The sequence below is a fragment of the Agrilus planipennis genome, unplaced genomic scaffold (assembly GCF_000699045.2).
Source record: "Agrilus planipennis isolate EAB-ADULT unplaced genomic scaffold, Apla_2.0 scaffold33, whole genome shotgun sequence".
Classification (NCBI taxonomy): domain Eukaryota; kingdom Metazoa; phylum Arthropoda; class Insecta; order Coleoptera; family Buprestidae; genus Agrilus; species Agrilus planipennis.
The window spans coordinates 1,957,954-1,977,896 of NW_020438896.1; the positions used below are offsets into that span (position 1 = coordinate 1,957,954).

General features: G+C 33.1%; 1 protein-coding gene across 1 annotated transcript; it reads left to right on the forward strand.

The window, feature by feature from the left end:
- Nucleotides 1-1,746: 1,746 nt before the first annotated feature.
- Nucleotides 1,747-19,937, forward strand: LOC108744511 (sphingomyelin phosphodiesterase 4-like; the record flags this gene model as incomplete). The annotated part of the gene is made up of 11 exons (XM_025973146.1): nucleotides 1,747-1,892; nucleotides 1,946-2,245; nucleotides 2,294-2,396; nucleotides 2,449-2,677; nucleotides 16,248-16,446; nucleotides 16,659-16,942; nucleotides 16,995-17,088; nucleotides 17,126-17,156; nucleotides 19,088-19,224; nucleotides 19,440-19,790; nucleotides 19,840-19,937. Coding segments are annotated over exons 1-11 (1,853 nt in total), but the record flags the coding sequence as incomplete, so codon positions are not given.
- Between the last annotated feature and the right edge of the window lie 6 nt (nucleotides 19,938-19,943).

The following is a 19,943-nucleotide window of genomic DNA, read 5'->3' on the forward strand; positions in this document are numbered from 1 at the left end:
TCCATTTATCAAATAGTCAAGGAATGACATTGAAGGTTTGCTAAATTTACATTTAGACATGTTGATTGTTACACCATAATCTCTGAATCTCTCAAAGTTTTTGTGTAGGTGAATTTTATGTTCTTTCTCGTTGGTAGATGCAACGAGGAGGTCATCCAAATAAACGAAGATAAAATGCAAATTTCGGGGGATTTCATGCATGAATCTTTGAAAAGTCTGGGTCGCATTACAGAGTCCGAAACTCATTCGAGTAAATTCGAAGTCCAAAATGGGTAATGACGGCCGTTTTCGAGATATCTTCCGAATGGACTGTGATTTGGTAGTATGCCCTGGTCAAGTCTTTAGTTGAAAAAACAGTAATGTGGTGAAGGAAGTGGAATTGGTTATCGATCAGGCAGGGTCACTCAGTCAAGACCACGACAGTCCACACGAGGTCTCCAACCACCAGTAGGTTTTCGCATCATGTGCAGGGGGCCGGCCCAAGGACTTATTGATTGGCGGCAAATACCTTAGTCGCACATCCACTGAAGCTAGTGCTTTGCAGCTTTTAATTTGTCTGGGGGCAGTCGACTACAGAAGATTGGAGTCCCAGTAGTTACAATGTGATGTTTAACAAAATGATTTACTTACATATTTACTATTTTAACAGACGGTGAAATTGATTTGATCATTCCAACTGTTAGGACTGTACAACACATAGAATTCGTTTTTCTGATTAGGTTGTTGTTTGATCTATACGACGATGGCCGGTGAGATCAAGTAGCAATTTGTGCGCTTTCAGGAAATCCGACTCCCAAAATAGGTAGTGGTACTTCGGTGATAACGAATTTCCAATTATGAGGAATCGGAGTTGCGTTTTCTTGTTAGTGACAAACAAATAAGCGATTTGTTTGGGCCTCGGCTATGGAATCGGCGCTAAGGGCCGCCGCAAAACGCCTAAGTCTATTTCGGTGAGTACTTCTTTTAGTTTAGTGTCTTCTGATTCGCCAAACTTTGCTATTAGACGGTTTGGTAAGATATCATAGCTAAACACTTACTGGGATTGTGATAATAACCGTTGCTTGCTGAAGAACTTTATAATCCGAGTATATTGCAGTGAGTAAGAGAGCATGAAAGTCAATATGGTATACAAAGAAATAAACTATTATTATTTTTATTATTATTATCTAAGGAAGTCATCGTGTTGTGAAATTTCGAAATTGGAGAAGAGATTTTGGAGGCGGTAAAAACTACTTCAGCATGAAAATGAATATGAATATGATAAATATGAATGAATGAATAAGAATGATAAAATAAAACCGTTATTTGTCAACTTCACATTCAGTATTTAAATTGTTGATAAATACAAAACTAATTATCAACAAATAATAAAATGTAAAAAAAGGATTATGACAGGGGCCATTACCATTGCTTTCGTGTTCTACCAAGGTGGTCCCGATCATACACATATATTAATGAACGTGCCTTAGCCGTATGTCGTTGTAATAATTTCTTGACTCGAAAAGTGAGGGAGATGGCGTATGGTTTCGGACTAGTGCTATCTCTTTCATGACACGCTCACGCACTATCGTAAGAGAGATGGATATTGTCCGAAACTTTGTTCCATCTCTTTCTTTTGTTGTACCACAATTCTGACCGCTAATAAACGTCGATGGTCCCGATAACAATAACTGTTCCAAGTTGATTTAACAGAGGGCGCGCCATTCTGAGGCGATTCGTTTTGCTGCACGCACCCCAGCTTGTAGTCTATGGGTTGGTTATATCTGTGGGTCTAACAAACCTTTGGTATTTTAAAAGTAGTTATTGGAAATTTTTAGTTTTCAGCATTTACTAATTTCTTTATTGAACTTAAATTCTCAAACAAAATGACCAATCATACAGAAAATTTTATGGTAAGTCATTTATTTCTTTAACGTAACGCTTACTAATTAACATTTTTGTTTAGAATCGAGTTACCCAAGCCCTTGGTCGACCAATTCAAACCCGCTGTGCAGAATTAACTGTTCTTTTTGATAAAGGGAGCATAAAGGATACACACAGTATATTTCCGATAGTAATTGAAAATATATTTGGGTCTCAAAATTCATTTAGTTGGGAGTTACAAAGTGTTAATCAAGCTCAGAATTTTCAAGACTTTAGGGCACTTCAACATTTTTTATCGCCCCATGGGCCTATGTTTAGGCTTATATATACGCTTTTAAAAGACCCACAAATCAAATATGAATTTGGTTTAAGTTATTTACCTGTAAGTATGTGGTAATGTCACAAAGAGAGGTTAAGTTTTATGTTTTAGACTAAAGTCCGACAAAGTTTGGATACTGCTGTTTCTCATCCTTTTTATGCAGAAAATTTAAATATCAATCCACACACAAAGCAAGTAACATCATTAGTTTTAAGTAGGTTATTCAAGTATTCTCTGGTAATATTTAACAAGTTGTTAATTTTTAGATCCTTTTGATTATTATTTCTTCCATTTTGCATATTATCTGATAAATCCATGGCACCAAAGATTAATTAGTTCTACAATTTCAACATTTAATAGCGGCTCTGTTTATTTTAATTTGTGTTGTGATTACATTATGCACTTTCTTCCTACTGAACCAGGTTGTGCTGTATTACCTTCCATAAATTATTATGTGGGAAAAAATCCAATACAGACACTGCCAACATTTGTCAGGTATTGTACGATACAAATTTTATTTATGTTTTGCATGATTTCTCCTAATTGCTTTTTACATGACGTTGGGTGAGTAAATAACTGTGTTGCATTTTTGGGGTCTAGAAAAGAGTGTTACCAGTAACTAAACTAATGTTTAATCAATTAATTAGACTGTGTTAGTTTAAAAAAACGGCAAACGTCACATAGGTACCCAGGAAAAATAATTCATTCAAGTGTGCTGAGTACAATTATGATAGTCGTATAGGCCACAAATGAAGGACACATCTTGCATATTAACAGTGATGTTGATTTGATTTGAATCCATCAAAGAGGTAACTGTTATTTTGTAAGGATTATGCATAATAAAATATGCTTCACCAACACTATTAGTGGTTTGATAATTTAAAGTCATTTTTTGACAATTTTGTTTATATTTTTCCATTAATTTTGCAATTGTAAGGAAATGTTTATTTTAATTCTGCCTAAATTTGTGTTATATCTATTTTTTTTGTAGGATAACATTGATTTGAATTTATTTAAAAGAAATACCGGTTTATTCGGCAAGACAATTTTTTAAACAACAATTTCAATTTCAAATTTGAAAATAGCCTTGCAAAGTAAGTATGGATGATCAAAAGTTAATAACATTGATTTGATGAAAAGCAGTTAGCTATTTTCAAAATGAATGCACCAGTTTCCTTACTGATTGATATTGAAGATATTTTTTATAACTATTCTAATCCCATGCCACAAGCTTTAAACCTGTTAGAGTATCTTCAAATTGCTTATCCTTCATTAATGGTTGAATGTTGCATTCATTTAGAATTTTGAGTTAAGTATGAAATGAAATGCATCATTATTTAAACACCAACCCTGCTTTATTTTTATTTCTCGTAATTGTGGAGAGGATTGCTTTAATTTGTTGAAAACATTTCCTTATGAGGTTTTTCACTATACCCCATTTGATGTGCAGCAAAAGAAACAACGGTTGTTACAAGTGGGGTTTCAGTAGGTAATGTTGTTTTACCTTAATCAGACTTCTTGGCGTAGAGTCTAATATCGTTCGTCGTAATGATCGTCTTTAAAACGGGTACCTATATACACATGTGTTGGGTATATCTCGTTTACATTTTACGAAAAATAGCGATAACTTTTAAATCTACACATATCTTCCACGTGCCGTTATTATAATGCATTATTTGTAGTTTTTTTTCTCAATGACCAATAAATTTGTTTTTGTGGTTGGTGCTATCAAACTAATACGCTAATGAATTATCGTCTATAGATTTAAAAAAAATATGAAACGACAATGACGAGTAATTGTCTCGTGCATCTAGTGCTAGAATATTCTTTTTTTAATTCTGCTAACAACCAATTGTTTTGTGTTCATTGTGACGATTTTGATACATCGATATATTTAATTCTTCAATAGATTTGATTCTCCTATGGCTTTATATGCAGGTGGCATGTGTTTAAGTTGGGGTTAGTGTTTTCTTTTAATATGATATATATAATTAGATTACTGTTCACAAATAGCTAAAGATATGGTATGCCAAAATTCTTAACTAGGACCGTAAAAAAATGATGAAAAAAAGGGCGGAAGAACTATTAGGAAAAAAAGAACAATTTGGGTTTAGAAGAAATAGACGAACGCGGAACAGCGTTACGTGTAAGAATATAGAAAATGATACTTAGGGTTCGTAGATTTAGAAATAGCATTTGATAAATTAAATTGGATAAGATACTAACTACACTGAAATCTCCCTATAGCGAGTACTCGAGAGACCGGTAATAAGTATTTGCTAGAGAGAGAGGGGCTTGCTAATTAGAAAAAAGAAACATTTAAAAAGTGCCTATATAATAATAAATGAAAATAATCTTTCCTTGATTACCATACCACCCATCGACGTTTACTAATGGACATGTCTTAGCGGTCAGAATTGTGGTACAACAGAAGAAAGAGATGGAACGAAATCTCCTTCACTTTTCGAGCCAAGAAATTATTACAACGACATACGGCTAAGGCACGTCCATTAATATATGTCTATGATATCACCTACTTAACTTAACCTTAACCTAACATAGCCACCTTTCTAGTAACTCCTTTTCTTACTGATATTAATCTATTATTGATAATTCACGAACGCAGGTTTTCTTATAGGTCTACGTCGATTGTTTTTTTTTTTGTTAAGTTAGATTAGGTTTGGGTGTCATTTTAATCCATTAATGTCTTACAACTACCGAATTGCATGTACAGTTTAATGCAGTGCATGCTTGTTAATCTAATCAGAGGATGTTTAGGCACTATTCTGGCCAATGAGTTTGTTCCGCATTTTTTTTTTTGTTTTTATACGTTTTTGTGTAGTACTCAATATTTTCATTGTGCCCTTAAAATTTCCTATTATCTATTTTAGTTTTTGAAATATAAGATGTTGAAGTTCACATATTTGCAAACAGTGTGGCGGCTAATGACTTCATTAGACGCAACCCTGGATTCGGAAATACAACGTGACCGTATTAACCGTTCATATAAAGTGTTGTTTTGATTATTTTAATAAAAATAAGGAACAGTACAGGGATGAGTTGAATAAAGCTGCAATGGTACCTACGTTATCAGTTTAATAACTAATTATTAATAAGAGTAATGCATATTAAATAATTTCAATTTTTTCTATCTAAATCTAGCATTAATAGCAATAAATTATTCCTGATTAATCGTGGCTATTTGAATGTGTTGATACTATATATTTTACTCCGGTTAATCTGTCAGTTGAGCAAAAAAAGGCGTGGTATAAAAAGGCAAAGTCAAAAAAGCCATTCTATTATCCTTTAGTTGGATGGCAAATAAATCATTTATCCGAAGCATGTGTTTTTATTTTGTACTCTTTGAAATTATACGATACTAACAAGCACATTTTTGAAGTCATATGGAATCAAACTATGTATACCTACAATAAATACTCCGTAACAGGCTGTAACATGCTTGTAACGACTAATAAGTAGCGTTGAGTCGCGAACAATCCCCTAGCTTATGCGCATAATGACATAACGCCTGGCTACGCCCCTTTTTCCTAGAAGAGCACTTTGTAATTGTTTTTAAGACACTAAACGTGCGAGTAAAATTTTATTTTTTTGCGGATTTCTTATTTTTTATTTGCACTTTTATTTATTGAAAAAAAAATTGCTGAACAAGCCCATTGACTCCGGGAAGTCCCTGGGAAATGGGGAAAGGGAGTCAGACAAGGATGCGCACTGTTATCGCTACTTTAGGAGTTAGAGATAGCCTTAAATAAAATGGAAGCGGTATTGACAAAACAATATTGTATGAAAATAAATAAAAGTAAAACAAAAATACAGGTATGCAAGGGAAGAAAAAATAGGGAAAGAGCGAATATAAAGATAGGAGACGAAAAACTAGAAGAAGTGACTGATTTTCGTTATTTAGGAAGTCAGATAACTCAGGATGGAAGGAGCAGTAGAGATATAAAACAGAGGATATCGCAAGGTCGCCTTTAACAAAAAGAAGTCATTTCGATATAGGATACCTTCTCAGGCATGAAGGGCTGGTCAGAGACGTATTGGTGGCATAAACAGGAGTTCGGAAGGGTAGAGGTAGATTTAGATTAGATTACATTTCACAAATAGTTCAGGAAAGGGAAAGATAAGATTAGCTCAGGATAGGAAAGAGTATCTAACCAATCTTAGGAATGAATATCTTATGATGAGATGACATGTAAATTTATTCAAAAACTTTCACATAAAGCAATATAAAATATCCACATGGATCGAAAGAGAGTAAAAAGAGGAACCGAATGACAAAATAAAATATGCTAGGTGCCATTTGAAAAAACGAATTTATTTGTCTATGAAGTTTTTACACTTTTTTCTGAACGCCCAGTATAAATTATGAAGCTCAATTTTGGTTTAACATTACCCATAAAACACGACTATAACTGGTGAAATTTTCAACGCTCTAAGTCATTTTTTGTAGAAGTTACGTTTTTTTATGGTTTGGGTTGTGATTGTTTTTTTATAAATTAAATTATCTCCGAAACTGTTAATCGTAGGCGTACAAGTCAACCACCAGTTAGCAAAACTACTACGTCTATTTTGATTCGTTGCACATTTACTTGCTGCAAAATGAAATATCCATATCATTGTGATCTCCTGTTTTGTGATCAATCATATTTGTTAGTGGAGTCACTTTTTTACCTAATAAGGATATCATCATTTTTGTCTTCGCTTAACATGACAAAACAAATTTTCGGAATTCAAGCACCAGGTAAACTTGTGAGTATTAAACTCGCCCTTCTTCCGGGAAGACCATTACGGATCCCAATAGTACTCCTGGTACTTGTAGACTTCGGTGTAGGGTTAACATAGGTAACCCAAATATATACTGCACCCTTGAATTTTTTCCTCGATACTTGTTACCAATATGTCCTAAGAGGTCTGTTTTGCGCAGACAAATCACATCATTATTTCAATACTGACGTATGCTGGCGGTAGCGCTAATAAATACATAATTTGTCCAAAACTTGACGATTGCGGAATTCATACAGAAGGTGTTACTTTTTTTCCTGAACATTTTCTATGACACTGTATTATTACTTGGTTGACCATATGGAGAAGATAACTGTCACAGGTTATGGTTTGTGGAGTTGGAAGGGTTTAATGGTTTAATTTCCATATAAAGTTTTTGCTGACTTCTTCGTTCCCACGTTCTGCTTTTTTCTGCGATATGGTGGTTATTAACAGTAAAAGGTATCCAATTCTTTGCTTATTGTACTCCGTGTCGTATTATTTGGTCATGAAAAAAAATTTTTGCTATAAGACGTTGGATAGATATATATTTAATTAATAAGGAATAGATGCATGGATTGATTTTTAATAAGTACTATTAGATTACCTGTTTATCCCCATTTGGTCGAAGTTACACAAAATACGCTAAAATGTGTAAGTATTTTAAAAATTTGAGGGTATTACTTTTGTATTCGACCAGGAACTTGAAAATTAAGTCTGTGATATATTAACGTATCCCATTACAATTTTAAATAAATACATAAGTCCTAAAAGACTTAAGCGTGCTTAAATTAACTTTACGTGCAATATTCATGTAATTATGGTTAGTTATATGCATTGGAGTACCATGTTTTTTAGATATAAAGCTCAGAAATATGTGTAATCAACTGATTAGTATAAGATGGATTCCAAATTTGAGAGGCTAAAATTACAGTTGATCTAACAAGCGATTGGTAAAGTAACATCAGATTACTTATTCGTGTGAAATTCTTAACGTAGCGCAGTACTATAGATAAAGTATGCGAAGATTTAAAACAGATATAATCAATGTGTTGATGAAAGCTTAAATGTGAATCAAATATAACATCAAGATTTTACTGACCCTCTTACGTTTCCATTTAGGATGTACATTCCATTATCTGAAACCCAATTCAGTAGGACCTCTCCTTCTTTATTTACAACCTTATCTTTCGATAGCCTATATTCTTCTGTCATCATTTCACTCTCTCTTCCACCTTTATTTGCTGTTCTTGCGTTAAAATCTACATTATTATGTATCCTTCCTTGATATCTTCTAATATTCTTCCTACTTTTTCATAGTTTTCACTCCTTCTATCTCTCATGTATACGCTTAAGATCGTAAGTTTTCCTTTGTTTGTAGTTCAATCTAGTTTGATTAGTTCCTTATTTAACTTTTCTATTATTGTAGACTTTACATTTAGAGATTTGCTAAATGCCGTGACCATTCCTCTGTCTCTGTTAAATTTATTACGTCATACTCCCATTCGTCCTCTAAATTCCTAATACCCGCAACATTCCAAAAGGGTATTTTTAAATATTTTCCTTTGTTATTTTCTTTGTATATTCTTTTGTCGACTTTATTATCTAAGTTGTCTCTTACTTGTCTAGCAATATTACCCGCTATTGTTCCTAATAATCCCTTATTATCTAAGTTGAGCGCGTTTTGTTAGTTATCTGATACTTATTGTCTATTTTAATCTGAAAGTATTATTTTTGCAAAAGTTAGTAACTTTGTGTAATTCGCGTTGTAACCCTTCAGCATCACTAACTGCATTGATCGTATGGTAGATTTTAAAGTCGTCAGTATAAAGTAACTCATATGGTTTTTCAAGCACATCAATAATCTAATTAATGACTATATTAAAAAATAATAAACCACAATAAATATCTTGTGGTACCCTAAAATCAGCACTATATTCAAATTTTGGCCTATTTTGACGCAATACATTCTACAATCGATAAAAGACTTAACCCAAGAAGGGAAGAGAACCATGTACACCATACTTATCAAGTTGGTTTAGTAAAAAGTTATGGTTAACTAAATTGAAAGTAGATTTAAAATCTGTATAGATTACATTTACTTGCTCGTAATCATTCAAGACTTCCACAATATATTAATTAAGAATGGTTGAATTGGATATAGTTGATTTATTGGTCATACAATCATGTTGATTAGGCTTGATCAACTAGTTTGTCAAAGATCTTAGCAAACTTACAAACTTTTGCAATACGACGATAATTATTAACTACATGTTTGACACCTTTTTTGTGAATGGGAGTGTCAGAGGTTTTATTCCTTATATCAGGAAAGGCACCATTATTCAAGGACAAGACTTGGCTATAATGCTTAGCAAAGGTGGATGGAATACCATCAGGTCCGGTTCCAAGGTCAAGTTTTACAGATGATACCACCCTAGTAACTTCATTCTGGTCGAATTGAATATAACCAAAATATTTGGAAGTAAAAAAGTTATTATGAGGAATTTCGCAATAATTGTTTTCTGAACATAAACATTCTCATTCATACAAACAATTGAGTTTCCTGCCTGACGAAAAACTCTTATTCTTTTTAAAAAGGTGACTTGTAAATGTCGAATCTCTGCTTTTTCCACTGACAATTTCCTTTTAGTTTGGGTTTTTTTCACCGGAAACCAATTTTTCATAGCATTCGCCAGATTAAATTTAGAACCGCCGGTATAGGTAGTATCAAAAAGTTCTTGTTGAATTGTGGGTCCTACCATTAAAATATTATTCAAACTGATGTATGTTAATGTTTTGGCTGAACTATCAAATACTATTCTCAGTTTTGTTTTTTTACTACATTCTTTTAAAACTGCATGGTGCGGGAAATAATACACATTTATTGATTTATTAATTTGTCAGAAGTGGGAACTAATTCCATATGACCCAACTCTAAATATTGTTGCATGAATTCTGAATATAAGCTTTTCAGATTACTATTCTTATTTAATTTGTTTTGTAATGAAAATAATCGTTTTAATGCGTATTTTCTGGAATTGCCTAAAGGTTGTGAATTCATTTTGAATGGGAGTTGAACTATAACTATAACTATAAACTATATATAAGTTATTGAAAAATGAAATGAAATGAAATGAAAATTTTTATAAAAAATTATGTAATTCTGAATTGAGAGATATACTGCATTGAATTGATTTAGGATAATAATTATCTACATCTGCATATGTTCCTTCTACAATCCATCCTAATTGTGTTTTTTTGTAAATGAGGCTTACCTGGTTGTTTAAGTTGACCAACGTTGAATATTTCCCAAAATAATTCTGCATCGATTAGGATCTGCTAATTTTATAGGAATTGAGAAATTTTCAATCTTAATGAACTTTTGAGGAAGGTTTTCAGTAATTTTGGGAAACACAATGCATGAAATACAGGAGGTAAATGAATTATACGTTGACAGATTTGTTTCTGATAATTTTATTGGCATCAGTTTGTGACTGGGTAATACTTGATATTGGAATATTCTTTAATAGAAGTCCTAGTTTTTACTAATGAAATTCGATTGCGACCCTGCATCAAGTAATACCTTACAAGAATGTATTTCTCCGAATTTATCAGACGTGCATGAGTGCTGTTGATAGAAAGGTAACTGATTTAGTTTCGAGATAATATGTAACATTTGAAACCGAATGATTGGATGAGCCAGATGATGTGCTTGGTTGATTGTTATCGATTGTGTTTGATTCTGTTAATTGCAATTGCTTTTTGAATGATTATGTAACAATCTATTGTGTTTTTTGTTGCATTTTCCAAAGTTTTCTTGGCATAGCAATTAAGTATGGTATGCAATTTGTACAAACGCGCAAATTTGTAACTATTTTAAATATATCTCCTACTAACTTACTTAAGAATTCACTGCATTGAAAAATAAAATGACCTTGTTTGCATAAAGTACAATTTAGTTACATGTGTTACAGTCTTTTGTGAGTCACGAGCGTTACTTGATTGTTTAAGTGGCAAAGATTTTACGGGGAGATATGTTTGTTTATTACGTTTGATGCTTGATAATACTTGGAACCTATGGTTAATAAAAGTCGTCATTTCTTTCATAGTTAGAAGTTCCTTTGTAACTCTTAGTTCTCACTCCCTACTAGTTTCAAAATCAAATTTTGTTTGACACTGAAAAAATAATAAATCCAAGGACTTGGTATTTGTCTTAAATGATTTTAGAGCCTTCAAATGTAAGTTTACCTTGTCAATGAGTTTTTGTAAGCAGGTTGCAGATTGCTTAACATTAAGGTAAATCAAACAGTTTCTCACGCAGCATTATAGTTATCAGAAGAAGCACTTAAATAATCAATTACATGTGATGCATTACTCGATAGTGACAATTTTAAATAAGTAATGAAATTTTTGTGTGTGATAATTCTTTATTTTCACGAATAAAAGAGTTAAAGGTATCATAAAACAACAATAGATTTGGATTGGATGTTGGATGCTGTACATCCGGTTTATTATGCATTGGCACAGCATTGGTTTTTGAAATTAATATTTAAGCCGAAGCCACAGTATTAAAATAAGTATGTTCAAACAATTTCTGTTACTGATCCAATTCTCTTGTGATTAAATGAAAACATCTCGACATTTATATCTTTAAATTCCTTTAACAAAGGTTCATTTTTTGCTAATCGTATCTTCAATTCTGATATGTCTACCTTACCACCTTCAATTGATTTAATATAACTTAAATTTAGCCAGTGTTCCTGGACTTCCCTGATTTAAAATGAGAGCTCGAAGTTGTCATATAAAAAGTACAAATTGAAAATACCAAAATCAATTAAACTACTACATTACAAAATTTTACGTAAGCACAATTGTACACTCTAAGATGAAAGAGAAAAAACAATACCTGCGACACCGTTGGCTTTATAAATAGAGGAAAACATAAATGAGACTGACTGCTACCAAATTAATGTGAGATCACAGAAATTATCCATGGGAATCAGTAACCACGGGTTAAAACATCAATTATGGCTATTTCTTACCTAAAAGTGGCCCAAAATGTGGTGAAAAAACAGGCCTCTCAAATTGTAATAAAGGTGTTGAGGAGTCTTTCACCTTCGATAACCTCTTTATAAAAACCTCTAAATATACCGTAAACTATGTTCAATATGGTTCAAGGTGCATTTCTATTACATTTACGCCATATGTGACCACCATGTTCTCATATTTTGCATTTGAATACATGGGGTTTTGCTTGATTTTTCCACATTTAGCTTATTTTTGTATTTTGTTAATACTTTGCCAATCGCTAACGCTAATAAGGGCAGTTTATTACCAATCGTTACATACAATTAGTTGTCTGCATATCAATTGTTTGTTAAGGTCACGAATAGGTATGTGTGTTTCGTCGAAAGCCGACAAGATAACGTGGTAACTGTTCTCAATCATTGACGGCTGGTTAACTAGGGTACTTTTTGTGCACACTTTACATCCGCTGCGTTGTGGTATTATGACGAGATTCATTCTATAGTGCCTTCAGATATTACCCTTCAAATATTCCGGAATACTGACCAGATATGGTGTATACAATTAGAAGGATCGATATGTTCTTTTGACGCAAGAGCACAAGATAAGTAAATACATACATCGGCATACAAACAAGAGGTTACAAGTAAATGAATACATAGAACGGTATTTTCTGTAAGAGTAAATTGAATTGTACAAAAACTAGTACACAAGTGCGAGAGTAGGTAAAGTATATATTGAAGGACTTGACTCGCATTTCCTTGATAGATTCTCAGTGCATTGAATAATCGGTACATTTTTTCAGAGTTTCTCATAATCTTTTAATGAACAAGTGAACATTTTTTAATCTTACTTGCATTATCTAATGGGAAATTAACAGTTAAACCAAAAAGTTTAATAGAATTTTGCTCTAGAAGGCGTCTATTCGAGTTGTTAACATAAACTTGCCCACAAAAAGGCATTTTTCTTTCATTTGCGGTTACTGAATTATTACAAAAATTCTTACTATTAGAATCACTGCGCTACCCCTAAATGTTTCCAGTTAGTTGCTCCCGACCTTTATTACTTTATCTTTGTATAACTCATTATTACTCTAATACTTATTTTGATATTTGATGTGTGTGCCTTTGGGCTTGACCTGACGGAGATTACAACTCATTTCAAGCGGTTAGAGATATGCCCCCTCCCTTTACCTGGATGGGTACGATAAAATTCTAATTTAAATCATATTATATCTCGTTCAAACTGTTTCTGTCTTGCTCACGTTATTGTTTATCCTTTCTATTCGCGCAACTATCGTCAATCTCCTTTTATGCAAATCCGACCTAATGCCGCAGCGGAAGTCCGCCTCTTTTGTTTTCAAAACATGTTGTATGGGTAGCGTATTTATAAATTACAGATACAAAGATGCTTATAAAGATTGCATTTATTTGAAGAGAAAGACCTGACAAACTTTATTGATCAACAGGGCGGACTGCACACGGTATTTTCTCGTCGTCCATAACGTTTGCAGCACTATGTCATAGTTCCAAAAATTGCTTGAACAATCTTTTTAATTCGTATTGAACAAAATTCAAGAAACAAAGCGGCTTTTAAGTGTGTGTGTGTTGTCGGAAAAATTGTGACTATCACCTTCAAGTTGGACAACTACAGCACTGTGTGCTATTGTGGTAGAGTCTGGGTGCTCAAGACCGTATAATCGGCATGTTAAAAGGCTACATGATTCCATTTATACAGAAACTGTCAACGATTCGTTTGAGGAAGTAGATACTTCGAAAAAATGACATGAAAGAATGAGAGCAACTGTCAAGAGAATTGGAGGAATTGCGACGTTTAAAAGTGTTGAAGAAAAGTGAAGACCGACCTCCAATGATCTTGATACAAAAAGTCAGATCTTTAAGTTATGTCAACTCAGCGAGTATCTAGAACCAAAGAAATTCAAGTTAATAAGTCATGGAGAGGTTTCAAGATTTCTGCAGGGGTACGACTATTTGGGCAAGATAGATTTCTCGCTGGCATATTTTCATGTTCCTGTAAAAAGGAGTCACCGGAGATACTTTTGTCTGGGGAACAACAATAAGTTTAAAATATGATGTGCTTATCTTTTGGTCTATCAACGGTACCCCTGGTCTTCTCCAAGGTGGCAGGTGTATTTTGTCAGAAATGCACAAAAGTGTTAGTATACTTAGACGACTTTTTATTCGCTCACCAGAACTCGGTCATCCTTCAAGAATAATTATCAGATACGATTTCTATTATAAAAAATTAAATTAGAAACTAAACCGAGAAATTTCATCAAAGGAATTAGAGTTCTTAGGAATTGTGTGGAATACAGAGTAGAATTGGACGGGACTGTCAGAGAAAAAGAAGGTGATAGATCGGGACCTAACAATTAGTGACAAGTAGAAAGTAGACATGGATAGAGTAATATTCGAGAAGAGTCAAACTCCAATTCCAATTGAATGAGATGAACTGCGCTGGTAAATGGAAGACGGATTAGGAAAACTGGCGTATAAATCGGTATTATTTGCAATAAAAAACCACAAAAGATTGTCGTAAGGTACAACAGCGATGGTGCAATCAAACAAATTAGCAGTGGTTGTATATAGTATTCGCAAACAGGGCGGTAGGAGATCGCAGGAAGGAAAAGCCGGAATTGGATTTGGTATGTAGGCTTCCGAAGATTTGGCCAGTTGTTTCAAAGGGACAGTTAGAGAGGATCAACAATTTTTTTAAACATTATAAGGCAGTTTCGAGTAAAATAATTCGAAGTGGTCTGTATTCTGTCGAAACTGCCAGACGCGGATCGCGATTTCGATCTTTTTGGATCTCATCAGCGCTACCATAATCGAATAAAATAATTCGAAGTGGTCTGTATTCTGCCGAAACTGCTACTGCGACGCGCTGATGAGATCCATAAAGATCTAAATCGCGATCCGCGTCTAGCAGTTTCGACAGAATACAGACCACTTCGAATTATTTTGTTCGATTATGGTAACCTGCCTATCACGTTGAAGTTAGCTACGCCGGGATTCGTTTCAGCAAGTAGATATCCATATATTTAAATGGACCTTGTTGGAGCATACGTAATCCTAAAATGTAGCATCGTACTACAGATGGCGTTTGTGGTATTTTCTAAAAAGGCAGTTTAGAGGTCAAAAGGTGAATCTGCTAAACTTCTATTAAAGGCCTTCGAATCCATATAAATATTTATAGCGGGTCTTTCATAAGTTAATATTTGTTCTCAAAGTTTATTTTGTTAGAAAAAAAGAAGTGTAGGTGTGTTTAAATGTTTTGTCTGTTAAGGAAATATGTTGATTAGTTTAGACCACCTGGTTTATTATCTGTAATCATATTATAAGTTTTGATTAGATATTATCTTTTGTTTCATTTATATTTTTTCTTATGTTTACATAAACTGTTGAAGTTCGTGGGGTTTGATCTCTTTCGTTTTAAATTTTAATCAATAAAAATGTTTAATTTGGACAGATTGGTAAAGGCTTTTGGACAGATTGGTAAAGGCTTTTGAGGTCAGCTAGTAGGTGAACTGATGGTGTTCTGATTCGGGTCTAGAGACCGTCGTTGGTTGGATTTGCTTTTTAACGTTCCTCTAACACGAGTGGCGAGCTTCTTCAGAGGTTCTTCCATTTCCGATGTAAACTGATAGGATTGAAGAATCGCCCCTCGTGCTAGCGAAACATTAGAAAACAACTCCAATCGACGTCGGCCTTTCGACCCGAATTAGAACAGCATCAGTTAAGTTCAGAATTAAGGATTCGTTGTTTGCTTGCCTTTTTAACGTATATTTAAAGTATTTTCTTTCAGATTAGGTCACAGTACGCTTGGAGGTGCCGGTAGATTATAAATACCTCTTCGATAGGTCAAGCCGAAGGCACAAACTTTATTCATATTCCGTTTTCTACCTCGAAGGAAGAATAACGGTTATTTCAGGTCTTTCCTAGGCTTAACCTGAGAGAGGCCTTACCGTCAGTAAGGCTCGCTAGTGAAGAAGGTTCGTGGTAGACTGCATGTGCGATGTGTAGTTTCCGATAGGTCCAGCCTCAGCAAGACCTGAAATAATCATTCTCCTTTCGGAGTAGATACTGGTAGCGCTTATAAGGGTTTTTGTTAACTTTAAATTAACGCTATTTGTAAGATTTTTAATTGCAACAATATTTTTTATCGTCTTAGGAGAAAGCAAAATAGATATAATTTGCGCATTTCATTTTTTATACATTTAAGTAACAATTTTTAATTGTAGACCCGTTCGAATTTCAAAATTGTTCAGACCAAATGTTCTTGCTGATGCGGTGAATGAGATTAATGCTCTAAGTCATTCTGCTGAAGAACATCCACGAAGTCACATTTGGAGGAGTGAAACTGTATTGATTGTATTTGTCGATATGTGGCTTAATAATGACCAAGTAATACAGTATGAGCAAATTTTCTTACCTAATAAGGTACAAAAAATCGGAATAAAACAACATTTATTAGTAAAATTCTCAGCTATCATTAATACTCTTGATAATGATTTTCGACTGAAACAATTGTTGAGTTGTTCTATAATAAAAACGTTAGTGCAAACAATTTGAAGAGTTTTAATGATTTTACCTTTTGAAATTCTGAACCTATTGGAATAAAATGTACAAATTTCTATTCTATAAATTTTTAGCAACAGTTCCATTTTCATGATCTTCCTAGTGCTGAGTATATTAGAATAGTCAGGGTACTCGTTAAAAAATTGCACGCGTTTTCATCAAGTGCAAAAATAGATGATACTTATATGAACGAATTGAAAAAAATTGCTGTTCCATATATGCAAGGCAAAATGTATATTTTTCTACGCAATTTAATTTATCGATGGCCTTTAGACGACTCCTTCAGACTTGTATTGGAATTGTGGCTAAGTTTTATTCAACCGTGGAGATATCCAGGAAACGAGCAATTAGAATTGATGTAAGTCAAATGTCAGTTATAGAATCCAATATTCATTTAGTAAATGTTTTAGGGGTTTAACTAAGCAACATGATGCAGATGGATTATCACGACCTTCAAAGCTAGCGGATAAGGAATATTTACCTTTTATTGTGGAAAATATTTTGGCNAATTGGCCTTCTTATTTTTAAATCTGAATAATAGGGTTCCCCAACAAATAATTTAAAAATACTAAGTGCCTATTTCTTATAGTGACTCATTAATGCGTTTTGAATTGATCACCTTCAAAAATACCTTCCAATTTTGTTAAAATAACCTGAATTTTATCGTAAAAATCTTCCACAGATTCATTAGGTTTTCTAACACAGGAAGTTAGTTGATTAAATAACAAATTGGTATTTTTTGGAGATTTGAATTGTATAGTAATTAAAGCTTTTAGAGTAGACCAATCACTTGACCTTTCTACCAAATATGCAGATTCTACTCTGCCTGTTAATTTGCTAACTGTGTGTCGAAATTTTAAATTTCTGTAGACCAGAGTTGTGGTAGAGTCAGCGTCAAAATTATCACAATCCGAAATGAACCTATTTACTTTCTCGGAAGAACCATCAAATGGAGCGATTACTTCACCGAAAGCTTTGATTAATTTTAAAAATTCGTTGAGAGATGCCATGCCAATATAAAAGCAAGAGATACCGACAGCAATTGTACTCACGTTTTAAAATCTTCCCAATACTCCTGATCTTTTAATGGAACGTCTCATCTCTGAGGTGTTGGGGTGAAATTCTTAGATTTCCACCTTCTCTATCCTGTGCCAGACAGCGCTAGTTAAAATGTACTATGTCAGAATGGATTTTTAACACATTTATTTGGTTCGGTTGTCAGAAACTTTTATTACACTTTATTATTTTAGTAATTACACATAATGATGGCAAATAAACAAACCAACATAGTTTTGACCTATTGAGTAGACTTGTTAAAGAACTAGTCATGGCGGGTGGTGTGATCCATAGGCAAGACAAAGGTCGCCAAATGTAACCATAAATTTCAAAAGACAAACGTAGAAAATAAAATTACATAATAAAAATATATTTTTTAAAAAAAGCTTTTATTTAACAATAAGGTATAAAAATATACTAAAAAAGAAAGTTTTTGCTAAAATAAATTTACGTCAAGTTTATGCAATTTTTTTAAGAGGCTAATATTAATATTTTTAAGAATATTCATGTTTGAAGTTAATAAATAACACAAGTTTTTTCAGGAATGTTTTAAGTGGCTTATACAAAAACAATTAAGAAAAGCGCAATATAAAATAGGAATATTGTATTTTAAACGTTTAGACTTTTTCGTATCGTTCAGTATTCAAATTCGTTAAACATTTTTACATTTTCGAAAATTTCCTATAATGTTGGGTAAAGTTGATTTGACTTGAAAATTTTTAAATTTGTCATTACGGTAGGATCATCAACTCCAAATTTTATGAACTAACGCCAGGGTGTCATCTGTGTTTGTTGGCATGGCAATTCGTAGCCAAAATAAATAAATACATAATAAACTTCTAATTTATTTGTATTTAATAATTTAAGTGATTAAAAAACGTATTTTTAAGTGAAGTATAGTTATTAATAATAGATTTTGTTACTATGGAGGATTCTGGAACAAGATCATTTTCCAAAAACAGTCTACAAGTAAAAAATAAGCGCCATAAATCATTTATAAAGAACATAAAACATTGTTTAAGATCACATCAGTTATTTTTATGACTTTATAAGCAGTTAAAATTCGTCAAAATGTCAAAATAAGAATTCGGGTTTTCAAAAATATCAACATCATTAAAAACATAAAAATATGTTCTGTTTAAAAATTAACATTTTTAGCATTTGTTTAAACAATATGGGACCGTATTAGCTCATGTTAAATAGCATTTACCTATTTATTAGTACGGAAGACAAAGGGCTCTGTCATTTTATCATTTGCACCTGCACAATCTTATTAAATTATCTTGGGAATACATTAAAACTAAATATGTATTCATGAAATAAGTAAAACTCACGTATTCGGCATATTTTGATCACGCTCATTTGAAAAAACAGAAGTTTCGAAAAAAGTCGTAGAGAAAAAGTGTGATAGATTCGCCAAAAAGAAAGCCACTCACGAAGTTTTAAGTATGTATTAATCATTTAAAAATAGGGGCTTTGTCTCACGAACTATGTGTATTGTTTGGCATATGTTTAAAGGATTCTAACAAAAAAAAGCGTCCGAGTAATTTTGGCGCTCATGCGCTAAATCCTCCTAGGCTAATCGTAAGTACATATGTGTGTAAGTGCTTTTTAAGCATTACTCCAACGTGCCGTGATTTTCGTAAATAGGTCTAATTTGCTATGTTTTTGAATTTTATTCTAAATTAGCTTATAAGCGTGTTACTGACGGCAATATTGTTTTTCTAAAAGTACCAAATAAAGCCAAAAAATATAATTTAAAGTTATATTACTTTATTTGATACTTGGTTCATTTTAAGGTTATGGGACAACCAATGTTAGCGGACATGCTGAGAGAAGTAGAAAGTGCGTTAGAGAATATAAACAATTCTCCTACACACGTGCGATGGCCTTCATCTGTTCCCCCATTGTCGCCGACTTCAAGTTGGTGTTCAACAAATACAAGTCCAAATATATCTTTTAATAAGGACCATTCGCATAATCTTTCTTATATGGGAGCCGCCTCCTTATCAGGTTCATTTATAGATTCTTCTGTTACATATAGAGGTATAGGAGGAAAATGGTCAAATATAGTAAAACAGAAAATCGTTGAGTTAGAATGTCCTAATTTTTGCTATAAACCGTTATTTACAACACAACCGGCACAAGAGGTAAAGAAAGTAATTTTGCTGCGCATTATTTTCTTCAGTGTAATTTTAGGTATTTGATTTAATAAGGCACATACAGAAAGCACAACATGCCGCAAACGCAATTATTAGATTGAGAAAAGAGGAGGAGAGCAAATCTTCGAGGGGTATATTTGG